Source organism: Bubalus kerabau, chromosome 19 (genome assembly GCF_029407905.1).
Source record: "Bubalus kerabau isolate K-KA32 ecotype Philippines breed swamp buffalo chromosome 19, PCC_UOA_SB_1v2, whole genome shotgun sequence".
NCBI lineage: Eukaryota > Metazoa > Chordata > Mammalia > Artiodactyla > Bovidae > Bubalus > Bubalus kerabau.
Genome location: NC_073642.1, coordinates 49,659,502 through 49,679,792, shown reverse-complemented (window position 1 = coordinate 49,679,792; position 20,291 = coordinate 49,659,502). Strand labels below are relative to the sequence as shown.

Below are 20,291 nucleotides of genomic sequence, written 5' to 3'. Positions count from 1 at the left end.
ATTCATACAATCCTTAAAAATTCTTGATCTGTTAATCTGGACTCTGGAAAAATCCTGGAGCAAGATAGCTGTGGTTTCTGCTTCCACGAAGTTTGTAGGCTTCTCAGGAAGCAAAGATGCTTCCGGTACTTATGCATTCAAAAGATATTTATGAAATGCCTACTGTGTGCCAGGCACTTGGATAGTCACTGTACAATACAGTATCTGCCCACAAGGAGTTTGGCAATGGGAAGAATGAGGAGACAGATAAAAGCATAAGTAAGTTGTAAAACGTGGTAGAAATGGGTTAAGTGCGATACAAAAAAAGAAAATGTAAAGCTGGGTAAAAAGGATGCGTGTGTGCTCAGTCATGCCTTTGCAACTCTATGGCCTATAGCCTCAAGCCCCTCTGTCCATGGGAATCTCTAGGCAAGAATACTGGAGTGGATTGCCGTTCCCTCCTCCAGGGAGTCTTCCTGATCCAGGGATCTCCTGCATTGGCCGGCAGGTTCTTTACCACTAGCACCACCTGGGAAGCCAAGAAGGATGAGTCTTGATAAATAACTAAATGATTCTGGGACTTCTTTGGTGGTGCAGTGGTTAAGACTCCTAAACTTCCACTGCAGGGGGCTCAGGTTTGATCCCTGTTTGGAGAACTAAAATTCTGCTTGCAGCTGTGGTATGGAAAAAAAAAATTACATGGTTCTGATTGTGAGCAATCACTGCAGATGGTGACTGCAGCCATGAAATTAAAAGACAGTTGCTTCTTGGAAGAAAAGTTACGACCAACCTAGACAGCTTATTAAAAAGCAGAGACACTACTTTCCCAACAAAGGTCCACCTAGTGAAAGCTACAGTTTTTCCAGTAGTCACGTATGGATTTGAGAGTTGGACTATAAAGAAAGCTGAGCCTCAAAGAATTGATGCTTTTGAACTGTGGTGTTGGAGAAGACTCTTGTGAGTCCCTTGGACAGCAAGGAGACCCAACCAGTCCATCCTAAAGGAAATCAGTCCTGAATATTCATTGGAAGGACTGATGCTGAAGCTGAAACTCCAATACTATGGCCACCTGATGCAAAGAACTGACCCATTTGAAAAGACCCGGATGCTGGGAAAGATTGAAGGCAGAGGAGATGGTTGGATGGCTTCACCAACTCGATGGACATGAGTTTGAGTAAACTCCTTGAGTTGGTGATGGACAGGGAGGCCTAGTATGTTGCAATCCATGGGGTCACAAAGAGTTGGACAGGACTGAGCAATTGAACTGAACTGAACTGATTGTGAGCATGCTTAGTCTCATTGATCCTTATCACAATCCTGTGTAGTAGGCAGTACTTGGAACCTGAGTGTGGTAATAGTGCCACAAAGTGTAACAGTGTTTCCATGGGAAGATGCTTTTAGAGTCAGCCAAAAAGGTAGGATCTAGTCCTACTTCCTTAGAATCTATTACTAACATCCTGGGGAAATTTAACTCTCATTTACGGGGGTTAATCAGTAGAATGCCACGTCCAACATTTAGTAATGCTCGATAAGTATTAGTTTCCCCTCTAGTCTCCAAAATATCTGAAGACACCGTTACTTGGTTTGAAAAATCGACCTTAGTAAGACACCAAATTTTTGCCTAATCTTTGACCTTGCTAGTGGTGACGAGGGAGAATACAATTGGACATAAAGGACCTGATTTCACAAATGGGAAATTTTAGTGCTGGAAAAATCAAGATTAAGATTACAAAATACTCTTCAAAATTAGTCTATTTTCAAAGGGTTTGTTGAAACATATGCTTTTGTGGTGGTTGAAAAAACCGATTGAAACGTTAGAAGGGACATGTTTAAAAACAAAACAAACCCACTTCAATTCCAATTATGGTACATGGTCTTAAATTTTATTAAAGGATATGAAGAGTTGAAAGGTTAACAATTTGAGAAACTCAGCGTTACTTTTGAGGGAAGCAATGAATTCATTGGGCAAAAAATCTCTTAAGTTGCTAAGAAAAGAACTAATCATAGGCGCAGCAACACGTTTAAGCCAAAGTTTGCCAAATTTAAAATGTGCATATGGTCTAACATTTGTATTTGCACGTCTGCAGCGGTTGTCCCACATCCACCATAGATTCTTATATGAACTCCATCCCACAGTGACGTCGCATTTCTGAAGTCTTTTATTTGCATTTTCTGATTAAAATTTCCCTGTTCTTTCCTTACTCCATCCACTTTGTCCCTTACTCCCAGTAAACTTCCTGGCGGCCAAAATGGCTCTAAATCTTACACCTGGACTTCCCTGGTGGCTCAGATGGTAAAGCGTCTGCCTACAATGCGGGAGACCCGGGTTCAATTCCTGGTCGGAAAGATCCCCTGGAGAAGGAAATGGCAACCCACTCCAGTTTGGGATAATTTCTCAGTATACCTAAAATGTATCAGTTCAGTTCAGTCCTCAGTCGTGTCCGACTCTGCATGCACTGCAGCACGTCAGGCTTCCCTGTCCATCACCAATCTAAAATTTACAGCCTGAAAACATGATTTATTCACTCCTTACAACTTTTCATATTTAGGAACATATAGCAGAAGTGGAAGCTTTTAATGAAGCTATTAGACATTGTTGTCAGTTCTAACAAAACAAATTAACAGAGATGGCTGCGGGAGCCCTTCTCTTATCTTACCAACTTCGCCATTTAGCACACGAGAAATCCTTCCTCCTATCGGCGCCAGCGGTTCACCCCGGGAAGGAACTCTGTGACCATAGAGCTGGCGGAATGCCGGGGTAGAGGGGACCGGATGTTGTTTTTTCACCTCCCCGCCTAGGGGCCGGAACGGGTCTCCACGGGCTGGGTTTGGTTCCCGTTGCTGTCAGACTCTCCCGTTCAGCCGTAGGGCTGAGTGGCCCTGGGGTGAGCTCGCCCCAGGACCAGACTCGCTCCATTACCAACCTTCAGGAAGCTGCGGGGATTCCTGGTCTCCTAGCAACGAGGGCCCGGCCGCGGACTGGGCCCGGCCGCGGACTGAGCCAGCCGCGTAGCTGTCCAAGCATTTGGGGCGCTCTCCAGAATCCCTAAGCGGGACCCAAACGGGAGCCGAAACCCCGAGCTTGGAAAAATAAACAGGAAATGGCGGACGAGGCGTTGTTTTTGCTTCTGCATAACGAGATGGTGTCTGGAGTGTACAAGTCCGCGGAGCAGGGGGAGGTGGTGAGTGCTGCCACACGCCCTGACACTCCTTGTTTCCACTCAGTTCTTTCCTTCAACCCCTGTCCTATCGCATGCCACGCGTCTCCTCCAGAAGTGTAGACAAATTGGTCCACCTTCAGGTATCCTAAGCCTTAGAACCTGTCAGCTGTCTTCAGTCTTGCATTCTTGTCTCTTTGTGTCTTCTACTCTATGATACTTTTTTGTCCAGTCCCGTATCTGTGTCTGGCAGGCCACAGATTTTCTTAGTTTCGTCCCTTCCATGTGTTGTCCCTGCCCTGCTTTGCTGCAGAGTTAACTGCTGATTTTGGCACCCCTACTTAATTCCAGTGTCACTTCCAGCAGTTCCCAGTTGTCCACTGGACAGACCTCTCCTAGCCAGAGAATCCTGTCCCTCCCTCCACATCCCTAACCCTCTCTAACACTCCAGGAAACTCAGAGAAAGAAGGTTAATGAGATTTGAGGTCGAAGCAAAGGAAACTTTGCATGTGTTACTATGATTAGGAAACACAATGTAAAAAATTTAGTGTGCTTTATATGTCAGAGCTGGACGCTGAGGATATAGTAATGAAGAAGGAAACAATGGCCCCATTCTTCTGGAAGTTACTTCTAATCACTAACTGATTCATTTAGAAAATATGTTAAGTGTATTGTGGGCCTGACACTTATATTAATAAGATGAAGTCCCTGCCTTACAGTCATTGGGGAATGTGGGTTCAATGAATAATTAACAGTATTGGGTGGTATGAAATAATGGAGTTGTAGGATTTCATATATAAAGTATTCTAAAGTCATGCTCAGGTCAGAAGCTCTAGTTTTTATAATGCTGTTGATAAAGAGGGGTAGAAAGTAAGGGCAGGACAAGCATCCTAGGCAAAGGAAAAGTCATAGTGGAATGAAAGGTATAGAGTATTTAAATATGCCTACATATTTATGAGTATTATAATACACCTACATATTTATGAGTGAATATGAGTATTCACTGTGTCTAGATTGAATAGGTGGAGAGTGAAAACTGTTGAAAGCTGAAGCTAGAAAGAACCTTGTATGATTAAAAATATGGACCTTCTCAGTGGATGATTTTTAAAAAGAATGACACAGTCCATTTGCATTTCAGAAAGATTAAAGTATTCTTTGGACTGGAGAGGGAACCTTTTGTAGTGAGAAGCTCCATTATTATAGGAGTCCAGGCAGGAGATGATGAAGATCTGGATAAAGAGAAGAGGAGAGAGCGGTTTGAGAGATAGGAGGCCGAATCTCTTAAGAGTTGATTAGGTATAGGAATGAGAATTGAAAATTATCCCCAGGTGTTTAGCTTGAGCCGCTGGGTTGGATGGAGAAGGAATAAAGAAGAGGTGAAGATACTGAATTGTTTTGGACTGGTTGAATTTGTGGCACCTTAGGACATCCAGGAAGAGGTACTGTCAGTTTGTGAACTATAAGCAGGATACTATCTGTTTTAGGGGGCTGTAAACAAAGATGCCAAAGTGATTTATACAGAAATTCATTTCTCACAGTTCTGAAGGCTGGGAAGTACAGTCAAGGCACCAGAAAATTCAGTGTCTGGTGAAAGCCTCCTCCTGGTTTATAGATAGATGTGTTTTGGCTGTCTGCTCACATGGTGGAAAGGGACTAGCTAGCTCTCTGGGGTATCTTTTTTACAGGCACTAATGTTTTTCTTGAGGGCTCCACCCTCAAGACAGAATCATTTCCCAAGGCCCCTACCTTCTAATACCATCTGGGGGTTAGGATTTCAACAAACAAATTTTGGGGAGATACATTCAGTCTTTGGCATTAATTATGCATTAGAGATATTAATAGGAAGACATCAGGAAGAGTATTGGAAATAAAGCAAATTTTATCCCTTTATTTTTTTGGGGGGGCCACAGCTTGCAGCATGCAGGATCTTAGTTCCCAGACTGAACTCACGCCCTCGGCAGTGAGTCCTAACCACAGAACCACCAGGGAATCCCACAAAGTCTATTATTCAGTTCCATCAGTAATAAGAGATTTTTTCCAAATTACACACTTTTGACTTTAACAACCAGTAGTTAATGTTTAGCATCTTTGCTAAGTGCTAGTGCTTAATGGCTGGAGAAGGCGATGGCACCCCACTCCAGTACTCTTGCCTGGAAAATCCTGTGGACGGAGGAGCCCAGTAGGCTGCAGTCCATGGGGTCACTCAGAGTCAGACAGGACTGAGCTACTTCACTTTCACTTTTCACCTTCATGCATTGGAGAAGGAAATGGCAACCCACTCCAGTGTTCTTGCCTGGAGAATCCCAGGGACGGGGAGCCTGGTGGGCTGCCATCTATGGGGTCGCACAGAGTCGGACACGACTGAAGCGACTTAGCAGTAGCAGTAGCAGTAGTGCTTAATGGCAGACATTTGTGTTTGTGTAGAGTTCAGTTCAGTTCAGTTCATTCGCTCAATCGTGTCCGACTCTTTGCGACCCCATGAATCGCAGCAAGCCAGGCCTCCCTGTCTATCACCAAATCCCGGAGTTCACTCAGACTCACGTCCATCGAGTCAGTGATGCCATCCAGCCATCTCGTCCTCTGTCGGCCCCTTCTCCTGCCCCCAATCCCTCCCAGCATCAGAGTCTTTTCCAATGAGTCAACTCTTCCCATGAGGTGGCCAAAGTACTGGAGTTTCAGCTTTAGCATCATTCCTTCCAAAGAAATCCCAGGGCTGATCTCCTTCAGAATGGACTGGTTGGATCTCCTTGCAGTCCAAGGGACTTAGCTTTCCTTAAATCCTTTTCCCCAGAGAATAATTAGTAACACACCTCTTTTACTCTTTTATCATAAAATCCCTGCTCCCTGCCCCACCACATATGCATCAGCTTGCTTCATTCTGCTCTCTTCTACTTTCTTTCCCTCTTTCAGCTCTTGCCCAGGAAAACCTTTTTTAAAAATCCCTTTCCCCCGCTCAATGGGTTAGCCAAAATAAAACAAAACGGTTGTTCTAATCGTGACTGATAATTTTGAGAGATGTGCTAGTCCTATAAGAGAAAGGAAATCCAAAAGTTTTGAATCATTAAAAATAACTTTCTTTTCCTATTGCAGTTTGTGTATGGTGGGGAAAAAATTGTAAGTGCAAAAAGCAAAAAGGATTTTTAAAAAGTTATGTAGTAGCCTTGATGATTAGAATCCATACTGGCATCTCGGTGTATGAGGGTTTGTTAAGTCTCTGAGTGTGCTTCAAATTTTTCATAATAAAAAAATGTAAACAAAAGACCTAATTCTATCATCCAGAGATGGTCTTTATATATCTTTTTAGACATGAAGTCATAAATTTAAGTGATATCAAGGAAAAGACTAATATTCTCACACTTCAAATCAATAATTTTCCAACTGTGCCGAAGAGGTATTAAATCTAATAATTGAATAACTGGACATTTAGCAATTTATTGGGAATCATTTTTTTTTACACTAATGGATAAAATATTCCTAAGTTTTTCTTAAAAATTTGATACTTAGTAGTGAGCACTCATAGATGCCAAAGTAAATGAGCAAGTAGCAACATCAGAAGGTTTTCCTTGGGCTTAATTCAAGTTCATGTGATTCATAGTTAAGATTTGAGAATGTCTGCATATAAGCGTATTTCCTGCTTATCAATATATTCCTGGGTGATTCTACAAAGAGTAGATTGTTTCACAAAGAGCATCATGATTTACAGGTCATTCTACCTGAGCATGTTTGGAAACGGGTGTGGAAATTAACAGAGTGGTGCTGTATGGTCCAATGGAGAAACAACACAATTTGGTTTTTAGAAAGTCTATAGCATAAATACAGAAAATAAATCAAAGAAGAAAAAACTAGAGACAAGGAGATCAGTTGGAAGGCCCTAACTGAAGACCAGGAGAGAAAGGTTAAGAGCTAATTTAAGCAGTCAGGAGACAGAAGATGGATTTGGAAAAGCATGTACGTGACAGGCTCCACAGGACTGCAATGTGTGTGTAGGCTTGGCAGCACAGAGGTGAAGGAAATGGAAGTTGTCTGGTTGTAGTAACTAGATAGATAGTGGTGCCATTAATGAGGTTAAAGAATTTTGGAGGCAGAACAAGCTGAGGATGCTAAGATAATATCATTTTGAACATGCCGTATTTAAGGGGCCTGTGGGACCTTGGGGCTTCCCAGGTGGCGCTAGTGGTAAAGAATCCACCTGCAACCCAGGAGACGCAGGAGACATGGGTTCGATCTCTGGGTTGGGAAGATCCCCTGGAGGAAGGCATGGCAACCCACTCCAGTATTCTTGCCTGGAGAATCCCAGACAGAGGAGCCTGATGGGCAACAGTCAACGGGGTTGCAAAGAGTTGGACACAACTGAGCATGCACACAATGGGACCGCTAGATGATTGTGTCTGCTAAAATCTGTACTAGAAATAAAGATTTAGTAGTTATGGCAATCCACTCCAGTACTCTTGCTTGGAAAATCCCATGGATGGAGGAGCCTGGTAGGCTGTAGTCCACGGGGTCGCTAAGAGTCAGACACAACAAAGCGACTTCTTTTTCACTTTTCACTTTCATGCATTGGAGAAGGAAATGGCAACCCACTCATGTTCTTGCCTGGAGAATCCCAGGGACAGGGGAGCCTGGTGGGCTTCCGTCTATGGGGTCGCACAGAGTCAGACACGACTGAAGCGACTTAGCAGCAGCAGCAGCAGTCAGCCCTGTTAGTGGAGTACTTAGAAGAAAGTTCAGCAGATAATGAGGCTTGTGGTGTTAATGGAAGACAAAGGCTTTAAAATATATAAAATTTCTTGCCCTCTTGTTGCTGTATTCTAGTAGGTGGGGATAGAGGAATACGAACAGTATAAAATTAGTAAAATGTATATTAGGTTAAATAGTGAAAGAAGTTCTTGGAGACAAATTAAGCAGAGAAATTAGAGCATCAGAATCACTTTTGGAGGGCTTCTTAAAACACAGGTTACTGACCCATACCTACAGTTTCTGATTCACTGAATTGGGGGTGGGGTTACAGAATTTGCAATTTTTGCAAGTTCCCATGTGATGCTGATGTTGCTAGTCTTGGGACACACTTTGAGAATCATTAGGTAGTTTCTGAAGTGGAATGATACTGTAGTTTTAAAAGACTGAAATTAGCCTCATTGAGATGATGACATGTGAGTGAAGACCTAAAGCCAGTGAGGTGGTCACGTGAGTATCTAGATGGAGAGCTGCCTGGAGCCTGCCTGGCATGTTTAAGGACAGCAAGGAAATCAGTGAAGCTGGATGGAGTGAATGAAGAAGAGGAGGTGGGGTTAGAGAGGCACAGGAGTCTGGATTGTATAGGGCTTTGTAGGTCATCCAGAGAATTTTGAGAGTCTTTGACATGGGTGGTATTTAAAGCCTTAAGAGTGGATGAGATTGTCAAAGGAAGAGTGAGGCAATTGCATGATTCCAGAAATAGGATGGTGGGGTCACCACCTAAGATACACTGGGAAATGGAAAGCTTGGATGACTCTAAGAGACATTTTGAAGCAGAACTTAGAACTTAGTGACAGCACAAAGGGAATGACAGAAAAAAGTCAAAAGCGATACCTTGACTTCAGTTTTATAACGGAAAGAATAGTTGAAAATGGAAAAAGCCAGGGAAAGCAGGAAGAGTAACTGGGAAGAGGCTTTGGCATTTCTGAAAAGTAGTAACAGTTCTCTGTTTATCTTATTGCTTTATGAAAATGATTAAGAAAATTCAAATATGACCTGTAATTCACTTTTTCTCACAATGTTTCAGTGAAATATTTACATTCTAGCATTCTAAAATTATTCAAAACTATTATTTTTTTAAATAGGAAAATGGACGCTGTATAACTAAACTGGAAAACATGGGGTTTCGAGTGGGACAAGGATTGATAGAAAGGTGAGCAGTATGGATTTGAAAATTTTCTTCCAGGTAGGTTATGAACAAAGATGATCCATTTCAAAAGATTGCATAAAACTTGAGAACTTTCATTTTAATTCCTAAATTTTATTTATTCTCTGTTCTTTATTCACAGATTGAAATTTCTTTTTAGGTCTGATGCTATTTTAACTCAGTTATCCAACTTTCATGTTTCAAAATTTGAAGAAAATATGTATTTGTTTTAAATTTTTTTCCTCAAAACTTTGGAGTGCTGAAACAACTAAAATCTTGTTGCATTTCCTACTTAAGCTAGTAGGTTCTTTATCCTAAATGGAATATGGTTTAAATGCGTACCTTAGTCTCTGTTTATGCATGTGATCATCTTCAAACTTACAGATCAATTTCTTATAGTATTCTTTTCTCCCTATCTGAAATAACTGAACTCTTATATTTTCCTGATCTTCCTTCATGGCTCAGGTGGTAAAGAATCCACCTGCAATGCAGGAGACCTGGGTTCGATCCCTGGATTGGGAAGATCTCCTGGAGAAGGAAATGGCAACCCACTCCAGTATTCTTACCTGGAAAATCCCATGGACAGAGGAGTCTGGCAAGCAACAGTCCATGGGTCGCAAGGAGTCGGACACGACTGAGCGACCACTCTTTCTTTCAAATTATAACAGTACCATGATCATGCTCAGCTTTTTTAAAAAAAATGTCAGCTGTACCTAAAATTGCTTACTGTTAGACTAATTTTAGCCCATCATTATATAACAGAATGTGAATTCACTGAAATGGGAACTACTTTGCTTGGTGCTTATCACTTTATGACTGTTAGTAAATGTTCAGTGCTATTGTGGCATTTGCAAATTAGTGAATAATTTGCCCCTCCTGCTTTCTCTGGATGAAAAGTACTGTATTACTTCTAGTTGATCTTTTTAGGTTTACAAAAGATACTGCAAGGTTCAAGGATGAGTTAGATATCATGAAGTTCATTTGTAAAGATTTTTGGACTACAGTATTCAAGAAACAAATCGACAATCTAAGGACAAATCATCAGGTATTTAGATAAATTAAGGCCTATTTTTTAAAGTCCTTTATCTTAATATAAATGTCCTATTTTAGTGATTTACTTGTTATATAAAACTTAATTTCTCAGCAACTTAGGAATGTTTCTATGTTATTAATACATCATCACTTTTTTTCTCTAATAGGGTATAGTGAATAAAGACAAGGGCAGTTATCTATAATGACAGCTGTCCCTTTCTCTCAATAAAATTTTAAGTTTTAAAAAATAGCAAATATCAGAATGATAACAGTTTTAGGGCTTGGTTCTTTCATTATTATTACTTAGTGGTGATAATATGCAGAACCACAGATATATCACATTTCTGTCTTTCAAGTAATTCCTGAAGTCTCATTGTAATTCTTGCCTGTTCAGTTGCCATTGTATTTTTTATTCTTAAAATATTTTGTTAATATAAAAGTTGATAGGCTGCCTGAGAGATTATGCAAAAATTGACTTATTTTGTAAATTCTAGGAGATACTTAGAATATATTTGGCATTTACTGAAGTATAAAAAATGAAAATAATGTTATCTCTTAGCTACCAGTAGAATTCATTTTTTCAAATAACATCAGCCTTAGCCTAGAAGTACTTGAAATGCTTAGGGGGAAAAGTGACTCTAATTATTGGCTTTCAAGGTATGAGTTAATTAGATATAGCTGCTAATTTCACCTAGAATGTATTTTTGATTCTTTCACACGAGACTGAATTCTTTAAGGATAGGAACTGTTTTATGTATCTTTGTATCTTTAGTATCTTTAAAGTATTCAGTAAATATTAGTGTTATAAATGATGAACAACTCTTCAACTTGAACACTGCAACACTTCTTTGTATAAAGAAAATTTGACCAATGGAAGGGAGAGTTTTAATAACTTTTAAAAATTCTTAAATTGTTTTGAAGGGAAGAGTACAGATTACATTGACTTTGGATGTTTTTCTATTTTTGGGACAGGGCATCTATGTACTTCAGGACAACAAATTTCGCCTACTTACTCAAATGTCTGCAGGAAAACAATATTTAGAACATGCATCAAAGGTATTTAATAGAATAAAAGATTGGTTTTTTATTATGAAACAAGTAGAAATGTAGGGAAAAGTATAATGCTAATAACAGACTTGAATTCAAAATGTTTTTAAATTGTTCCTTTTGTCTAAATACTTCTCTATGAAATAGAAAGATATTTATCATATTGAAATAGTTTATATTAACTTGTAACTAAGTAGGCTTATGATGACCAATTCAAGAAACACTGTAGTTTAAATGCCATTAAAAATGTAGATTAATGATAAGATTCTCAAATATAGTATGGATACATCAGAAAAGATACTCAAGCTTAAAAAACTGGTATTACCTATACAAAATTATTCACCTCGGAGTTCATATTTACAATCTCCATCAGTAAATTAAAAAAAATTTTAATATAGTTAATATTTGTTTCTAAGAATATATGTTTTGTATTAAGTATAACTGCATTTCAGGGTTTCATGTATTTTTTTTCAGTCTCAAGTAGGAATAAATAAATAGGCCAGATGTATTACAGAAAAGCTGACAAGTTTTAATATAAAGGTTCCTTTGAAATGATTAAAATACATTGGGCAGTATGTAAAAGCTGCTTTTTATCTGTAAAATTTGTCCACACCTAAATTATCTAACACAAAGGCAGTTTAGTATAGTGGGAAGAGGATGAACTTGGGACCAAATAAATCTAGATTTTAAGCTAACTCCACAACTTATAGCTCCCCTCTTGACCTTAGTTTCCTTATTAATAAAATTGATTGTAACAGTATATTATACACAATCGCTAAGTTCTCTCCCAGTTTATAATTTCATGATTTCATATCTGATTACCTATCAGTACCCATTTATGTATATTATAAAATAATTTCTGTATTATTCATACATATTATTGAATATCATGCAATACAAAAATGTAGATGATAAAATACCTTGGACTGTTTGATTTTGGGTTCTCATTTTTGTGCTGTCTCTGCTCTGGCTTAGTCCTATTTCCTTGTTTCCTTAGCAGAGTTTGTCAACATTGGCACTTTGATCCTTTAAACTGGATAAGTCTTTGTTGTGGCAGGCTATAAGTCTTGAACAAGTCAAGATTCTTGGTTGTGGAAAGCAGAAACCAATCTTGATTGAATGGAATCATATTAGTTAGCTTACAGAATTGATGGGAAGGCTCAGAAAACAGGCAAGAACCATGGTTAGGGGAATATCCTGGTGATTTAGTAGTTAGGATTTGCTGTGGCCCAGGTTCAGTCCCTGGTCAGGGAACTGTGATCCCACAACCCATGCAACATGGTGTGGCCAAAATTAAAGAGGAAAAAAAGGCACCATGGGAAGTTAAAGCAGCCAGATCACTCCACAAGGAGCCTAGTTAGCATCCTTCAGGCAGCACTGATGGTAGACACAAGCCACCTTTGCTGTCTCTAGAACTAATTCTAACCTGTTTCCAGCTTGTTTTTGTCACTCACTGTAGAGTCAGGGTCATGGACTAGACCAGTGAGTTGACTGAGCTTAAGTCATGTGTCCGTGTTTAGTTGCCAAGGAGCTGGGAAATCTAATAATAAGAATTTTTAATAATTTGAAAAATTATTATACAGCTTTTCCAAATAAGTGACTTATTAACATCAAGGTTTAACTAAATGTCGTATTTATCAATACCTTTACTGTCTTAGTAAATCCTTAATACTTTTTACACTTTTGTTCCTTTTAGTATTTAGCATTTACATGTGGCTTAATCAGAGGTGGCTTATCAAACTTGGGGATAAAAAGTATTGTAACAGCTGAAGTATCTTCAATGCCTGCCTGTAAGTTGACTTCACATTTCTTAACAAACATTTTTAGCCATTATTTATCACGTCTGGTGTTCTTTGTTTCTTGTTTTTGTTACTTAGAGGACATTTAAAATGCTAAAACCGTTTCATTTTACTCTTGTCAGTTTTAACACAATGTAGTAATATGTAGCATACTTATATTTATAGTCAATGATTTTTAAATTCATAATAGACAATGATTTAAGAAAATGTGCTAAGGAAATGTCAATTTATACGACAACTTAAAGGGTGACTCTTAATTTTTAAAGGAAAATTTTAAGATAGCAAATTTCCTTATAATTTTGAAGATTTTTTAAAATTTTCTCAAATACATCTATTATATAACGTTAGATAAAGCCAACTAGTCTTTTATCTGGAGAAGGAAATGGCAACCCACTCCAGTATTCTTGCCTGGAGAATCCCAGAGACGGAGGAGCCTTGTGGGCTGCTGTCTATGGGGTCACACAGAGTCAGACACGACTGAAGCGACTTAGCAGCAGCAGCAGTCTTTTATCACTAAACTCCTTTTCAAAAATCTCTTCACCACAGCTACTAACCAAGAATAAAATTGGCTTGAGCATCACTCTATTTCCTTTCTATTCATAGTAATTAGCAATGAAATACCTAAAATACAGAAATCAGAGAAACAAAGGCACTCATTCCCAAACCAGAGCATCATGATAAAAATGAAACTGACTTTATCAAAGTGTGAAAAGTCATTTGATATAGCAAGTTTCTTGATTGAAACAACTTATTAAATAGAGCAGAAAACGGATGTTTAGACATGTTTACCTTTTACCTGAAATCAAAATGATTTTCATGTTTTCCTTTTTAGGTAAATTTCAAGTGATGATACAGAAGCTGTAAGAACCTACTGAAATGCAAGGCTTTACTAGTGTAAAGAGATAAATTACTCCTGTATAAAGTATTTCAGATGGCAATGATTTAATTACATTGTTGGACATTTGTACTGATATAAGCTATTTGCTAACTTGTATAATGAAAGATGCACTCTTAAGCAGGAGGAAGGTTGTATTTTATCAATTCAAGACAGACCTTAAAGCAGGTAGAGACATTCTACTATAACATACATTTCACTGAAACTATTCAGAATGAAAACCTAATTTCAAATAACTAAACACCAATGCAGGACCCTTATTTAAACATTTTTATTTGCTTAAGAGTGATACATATCTAACCAGAAATGGAGAAGCAAAACTCAGGGTTTGGTAAATTAGTATAAAGAAAAGTATGCACCAACCAGATATTTGTGTAAAAATGAACAAATTTTGGTTTATGAGTTTTAGTTATTAAAAAAGCAAATAGTACACTAAATTTTAAACTTTATTATATTATTGCTTATAATTTATTTCTATTAAGTTTTTATGCATGTATAAGGATTTCATTATATATATTGTGTGTTGTGTGTGATATATCATATTTAACTGCCTAAATTGCTTTAAAACTTTATTTTACTTTCATATAATTCAGTTCTTGAAAGCTCTATTAATGTAATAAAGTAAAATATAGATCTAGATAAAGTGGGATACAGATGTGAAATCAGTGACTCCAGAGCCAAAGAATAATAGGTATTTGAGGAAGGAATTGTTATACTTACTCCTGTTAACAGTTTTGACTTTCCGTGTCTCTCTCCATATGTGGAAGTGCTGGTGAAGATTCTAACATCTGTATTTTTTCCCCTTACTTTTAGTCTTCCCCAAGGGCAGGAGGGTGGATGAAGCGATAGTCACACCAGTATTCATGGGCCCATAAGCTTCTGTGGGTTGAGGTCAGTGCTCATCTAGTGTATCTCTTATCTCTTCTTTCATCTGATGATCATGAAAGGACAAGCATGGAGATGAAAGCTATCATATGAGGATGGCAGGTGCAGATAGAAAGCACTTGAATTGTGCTCTTGAACTAATCAATCCTGGAACTGCTATACCTTTGGACTTTTTCTTTTATAATAAATTCCTTGTATTGTTCAGTCTCCCTTTTGTGTATTTTGTTGTGTGTGTGTGTGCTCAGTTGTGTCTGACTCTTTGCGACCCCATGGACTGTGGCCCGCCAGGCTCCTCTGTCTATAGAATTCTCCAGGCAAGAATATTGGACTTGGGTGCCATTTCCTTCTCCAGCAGATCTTCCCAATCCACGGACAGAACCTGCATCTCTTGTGTTTCCTGCATTGGCAAGCAGATTCTTTACCATTAGTGCCAACACTTGTAGCCAAAAATTAAGCCTGTCTTGGTAGAGGTGAGGCAAAAGTTAGGTTATACGAGAAACAGTATGGGAATATTGAATTTTCTTTTTTCTATAGGGGGAGGGGAAGACAAAGGTTTACATTTAAAACAATAAAACCATGAGGTGCTAGAGACAATATGAGGTTTTATGATCTTGTAGTAGAGAAGGCCTTTTCAAGACTTGTAGAAAATCAAATAAAGCAAAATAGTAGAAAAAATTAATAGCATATCTTTAAGAAATGGTACTGGGAAAACTGAACACACATCCACATGCAAAAGAATGGAACTGGACCCTTATACGATACACAGGTCCATGAAGATGCTAAGCATCATGACCAATGAGGGAAATGCATATCAAAACCACCATTAGTTACTACCCCACACCAGTTAGGATGGCCATTAAAAAAACCCAAACCAGAAAATGTGTGTTGGCAAGAATATGAAGAAATTGGAACCCTTTGCACTCTCAGTGGGAATGTTAAAATGATACAGCCACTATGGAAGATTTCACAAAAATTTAAAAGTAGAACTACTATATATTCCAGCAATCCCACTTTATAGAGTATTTATTACAAATAATTTAAATCAGGATGTTAAAGAGTTATTTGCATTCCCATGTTCACTGCAGCATTATTAATAGCCAAGAAGTGGAACCAACCTAAAGGTTCATTGTATGTATAAGGATTTTCACTATTTGCTTATATTCATTGATGGCACTTGATTTGTACTGGCAAACAAGGAAATAATGTACAGCCAGTAAAAAGGATGAAATAGAGCTGTATGTATTTGCTTACATGGAATGATGTTAATTGGTCTTAGAAAGTTTTTTTTACAGGATACCACACATGCAATATATAAAATACATATTATAAACATAAATATACATGACTATTGAGTGTATCCAAGTTATAAGTAAATTGTACAGTTTAAAGTAATCCCACAATAAAGATTTTTTGGGGGTATCTTTCTGTACAACTATATTTTAATTATAGTCATCAACAGCCCTAAGTGAACAGTAAACTTGTGTTGAAGAGCAGATGTATGTTTCAAAAGTAAATATACTGTATGAATGACAAACTGTAGGTAGCTTTATAAACTAGTTTTTATAAACTGTAGTCAGTGGCCTATTCTAACCATGATGACAGTTCAACCCTTGTCTACTAGCCAAACCTCTATAAAGGAACTTAAGCCTGGAGATGTCAGCAGAACTTGTCTCGGTCCATTTGGGCTGCTTTTCTACTATATACTGCTATACTCGTCTTTCTCAGTTTCTAATGCATTTTTATTATTTTTGTCCCCAGATGGTAACTTGAACCACTTTTCATCTAGTTCAGTCTCTAACTGACTTATTCTGCTAAGAGACACAGATGAAATAATCTTATCTTTAAAAAAAAAAAATGCGTACAATAAAAGTACAAACACAATTTAATGAATGCATAATGTCCTCCTGACCAAAAGAAGTAATGAATCTTTTTTTTTTTTTCCGGTTGAGATATTTCTTTTTTTTTTTTTTTTTAACCTTTACAATATTGTATTGGTTTTGCCAAATATTGAAATGAATCCGCCACAGGTATACATGTGTTCCCCATCCTGAACCCTCCTCCCTCCTCACTCCCCATACCATCCCTCTGGGTCGTCCCAGTGCACCAGCCCCAAGCATCCAGTATCATGCATCGACCTGGACTGGCAACTTGTTTCATATATGATATTATACATGTTTCAATGCCATTCTCCCAAATCATCCCACCCTCTCCCTCTCCCACAGAGTCCAAAAGACTGTTCTATACATCAGTGTCTCTTTTGCTGTCGCGTATACAGGGTTATTGTTACCATCTTTCTAAATTCCATATATATGCGGTAGTATACTGTATTGGTGTTTTTCTTTCTGGCTTACTTCACTATGTATAATAGGCTCATTTCATCCACCTCATTAGAACTGATTCAAATGTATTCTTTTTAATGGCTGAGTAATACTCCATTGTGTATATGTACCACAGCTTTCTTATCCATTCATCTGCTGATGGACATCTAGGTTGCTTCCATGTCCTGGCTATTACAAACAGCGCTGCTATGAACCTTGGGGTACACGTGTCTCTTTCCCTTCTGGTTTCCTCAGTGTGTATGCCCAGCAGTGGGATTGCTGGGTCATAAGGCAGTTCTATTTCCAGTTTTTTAAGGAATCTCCACACTGTTCTCCATAGTGGCTGTACTAGTTTGCATTCCCACCAACAGTGTAAGAGGGTTCCCTTTTCTCCACACCCTCTCCAGCATTTATTGCTTGTAGACTTTTGGGTCACAGCCATTCTGACTGGCGTGAAATGGTACCTCATAGTGGTTTTGATTTGCATTTCTCTGATAATGAGTGATGTTGAGCATCTTTTCATGTGTTTGTTAGCCATCTGTATGTCTTCTTTGGAGAAATGTCTATTTAGTTCTTTGGCCCATTTTTTGATTGGGTCATTTATTTTTCTGGAATTGAGCTGTAGGAGTTGCTTGTATATTTTTGAGATTAGTTGTTTTGTCAGTTGCTTCATTTGCTATTATTTTCTCCCATTCTGAAGGTTGTCTTTTCACTTTGCTAATAGTTTCCTTTGTTGTGCAGAAGCTTTTAAGTTTAATTAGGTCCCATTTGTTTATTTTTGCTTTTATTTCCAATATTCTGGGAGGTGGGTCATAGAGGATCCTGCTGTGATATATGTTGGAGAGTGTTTTGCCTAGGTTCTCCTCTAGGAGTTTTATAGTTTCTGGTCTTACGTTTAGATCTTTAATCCATTTTGAGTTTATTTTTGTGTATGGTGTTAGAAAGTGGTCTAGTTTCATTCTTTTACAAGTGGTTGACCAGTTTTCCCAGCACCACTTGTTAAAGAGATTGTCTTTAGTCCATTGTAGATTCTTGCCTCCTTTGTCAAAGATAAGGTGTCCATAGGTGCGTGGATTTATCTCTGGGCTTTCTATTTTGTTCCATTGATCTATATTTCTGTCTTTGTGCCAGTACCATACTGTCTTGACGATTGTGGCTTTGTAGGAGAGCCTGAAGTCAGGTAGGTTGATTCCTCCAGTTCCATTCTTCTTTCTCAAGATAGCTTTGGCTATTTGAGGTTTTTTGTATTTCCATACAAATTGTGAAATTATTTGTTCTAGCTCTGTGAAGAGTACCGTTGGTAGCTTGATAGGGATTGCATTGAATCTATAGATTGCTTTGGGTAGTATACTCATTTTCACTATATTGATTCTTCCAATCCATGAACATGGTGTATTTCTCCATCTATTAGTGTCCTCTTTGATTTCTTTCACCAGTGTTTTATAGTTTTCTATATTTGGTCTTTAGTTTCTTTGGGTAGATATATTCCTAAGTATTTTATTCTTTCTGTTGCAATGGTGAATGGAATTGTTTCCTTAATTTCTGTTTTCTCATTATTAGTGTATAGGAATGCAAGGGATTTCTGTGTGTTGATTTTATATCCTGCAACTTTACTATAATCATTGATTAGTTCTAGTAATTTTCTGGTGGAGTCTTTAGGGTTTTCTATGTAGAGGATCATGTCATCTGCAAATAGTGAGAGTTTTACTTCTTTTCCAATTTGGATTCCTTTATGTGAAAAAAAAAAAAAAAGGTGCAATCCAATTTATCTGGTCCATACCCCCACAGACCTGATTAAACTAGTGTATGGTAGCTATTATTTTCAAAATAATTACCTCTAAATTATGTATTTAAAATGTGTAATTTCTCAATGAACTTAAAGCATTTCTGTGTCAAAAAGTTGGAAAAATTTTCCTCTTCAATTTCTCATTAACATCAGAAGACACTTTTATTTGTTAGACTTGATAAACCCTTCAGCTATATTGGTAGTCTGCCTAATTATATTTGTGACTTAAAATACCTTGTTTCTACATTCCTAAAAATATCCTTATGCCAAGTTAAGTTATTACAAAAATAAGTTTTCAGTTAAATATTAGAGACCTATAGCTTGCTGGAAAACAGAGGTATAACAGCATTAAAACAGTTTTGTATACCACTTGTCTTCTGTACATGCAAAATTGCGTTTTTTGTTTCTGGTCCTCAGGAATGTTAATTCTTCTGTGTGAGTAGTGACCATAACTACATGCTTAGCCACTAGCCATGGAAAAGTTATACATTAGTTACAACAATAACTGCCCCTTTATACCTTTACTATTAATAAATTAGTCCCTAGCCTTACCCAGTAAAGATCAAATAGCAAAGAACATGAGTCTATTACAAGGCTACTTGTGGTTATTGGTTGGAAATCTAAACTCTTCATGGTAGACACTGCTGGCTGCCTACTCAATAGCCCTTCTCCCCTCTTGTCTAACAGAACCATTTTTGGTAGGAGTGACAATGTGCTCACCAATAATTACATTTTCCAGCCTTCATTCTAAGTAGAAAATATGGTAATTCTGGCAAATAATGTGTAAGTTGAGGATTTCTTGTAATACTTTTCTCCCCTAATAAGACATCAAGAAGTGTGATACCTTTTTATCCTCCCTGGAATGTAGATTCAAAGAGATAAAACAACCATATCATAACTAAAAACATGAAAACTATCCTCTTAGATTGATGAAAGAGAAATCTGGATGTAGCCTAGGATATTTAAGATATTGTTACAGCCAGCTGCTATACCAGCTCTGATCTTAAGCCAGAATTAATGAGAAAAAAAATAAATTCTTAATTTTTAAAACCTCAGTTAAGTTTCAAAAGCAATACTTGACTGTTGGAATCTTATGACTTTCAATCTTACTCTTGGGAACTTCTGGTCAAAGAAAGGAAAAGTTGTACATAAAGATATTTTCTATATTGGATTAGCACTGAAAACATTAAATACCCAACAATGAGAGAATGTTTAAATTCTGGTAAAACACAACTTAAGACTACTAGGCTACCATTTAAAACTCAGTTTTTTGAGGGAATTTCCTGGCAGTCCAGTGGTTTGGACTCCTTGCTTTGATTGCTGAGGGCCCAGGGTTCAATCCCTGGTTGGGGAACTAAGATCCCAGAAGCCACTGTGTGCCACCCCCCTCCCCCACTGCCAAAACCAACCTTTGGAAGACAATGTAGTAGAAAAGATTAAAATACAAAATTATATCTGCTCCATTTATAACTAGTGGCAAAACTACTGGTGGCCCTATCCATGTTTATTCC

At 37.9% G+C, this 20,291-nt stretch overlaps 2 protein-coding genes across 3 annotated transcripts in view; one reads left to right on the top strand and one right to left on the bottom strand.

The window, feature by feature from the left end:
- Window positions 1-3,004, bottom strand: part of LOC129633935 (melanoma inhibitory activity protein 2-like) — a 48,385-nt gene extending 45,381 nt beyond the window's left edge. The window contains 2 exon segments of the mRNA XM_055555896.1: window positions 2,637-2,820; window positions 2,942-3,004. Of these exon segments, the coding sequence (XP_055411871.1) occupies window positions 2,637-2,820; window positions 2,942-3,004 (247 nt within the window).
- TRAPPC6B (trafficking protein particle complex subunit 6B) lies at window positions 2,803-14,883 on the top strand. 2 transcript variants are annotated; one of them, XM_055556353.1, is made up of 6 exons: window positions 2,803-3,161; window positions 8,957-9,024; window positions 9,946-10,063; window positions 11,023-11,106; window positions 12,794-12,887; window positions 13,729-14,883. In XM_055556353.1, exons 1-6 carry the CDS (start codon window positions 3,081-3,083, stop codon window positions 13,758-13,760), a joined length of 477 nt encoding a protein of 158 aa, XP_055412328.1. In that variant the 5' UTR covers window positions 2,803-3,080; the 3' UTR covers window positions 13,761-14,883. The 2 variants fall into 2 exon arrangements, with proteins under 2 accessions (XP_055412328.1, XP_055412329.1); XM_055556354.1 differs by lacking the exon at window positions 2,803-3,161 and adding an exon at window positions 3,218-3,280.
- The last annotated feature ends 5,408 nt before the right edge of the window (window positions 14,884-20,291 follow it).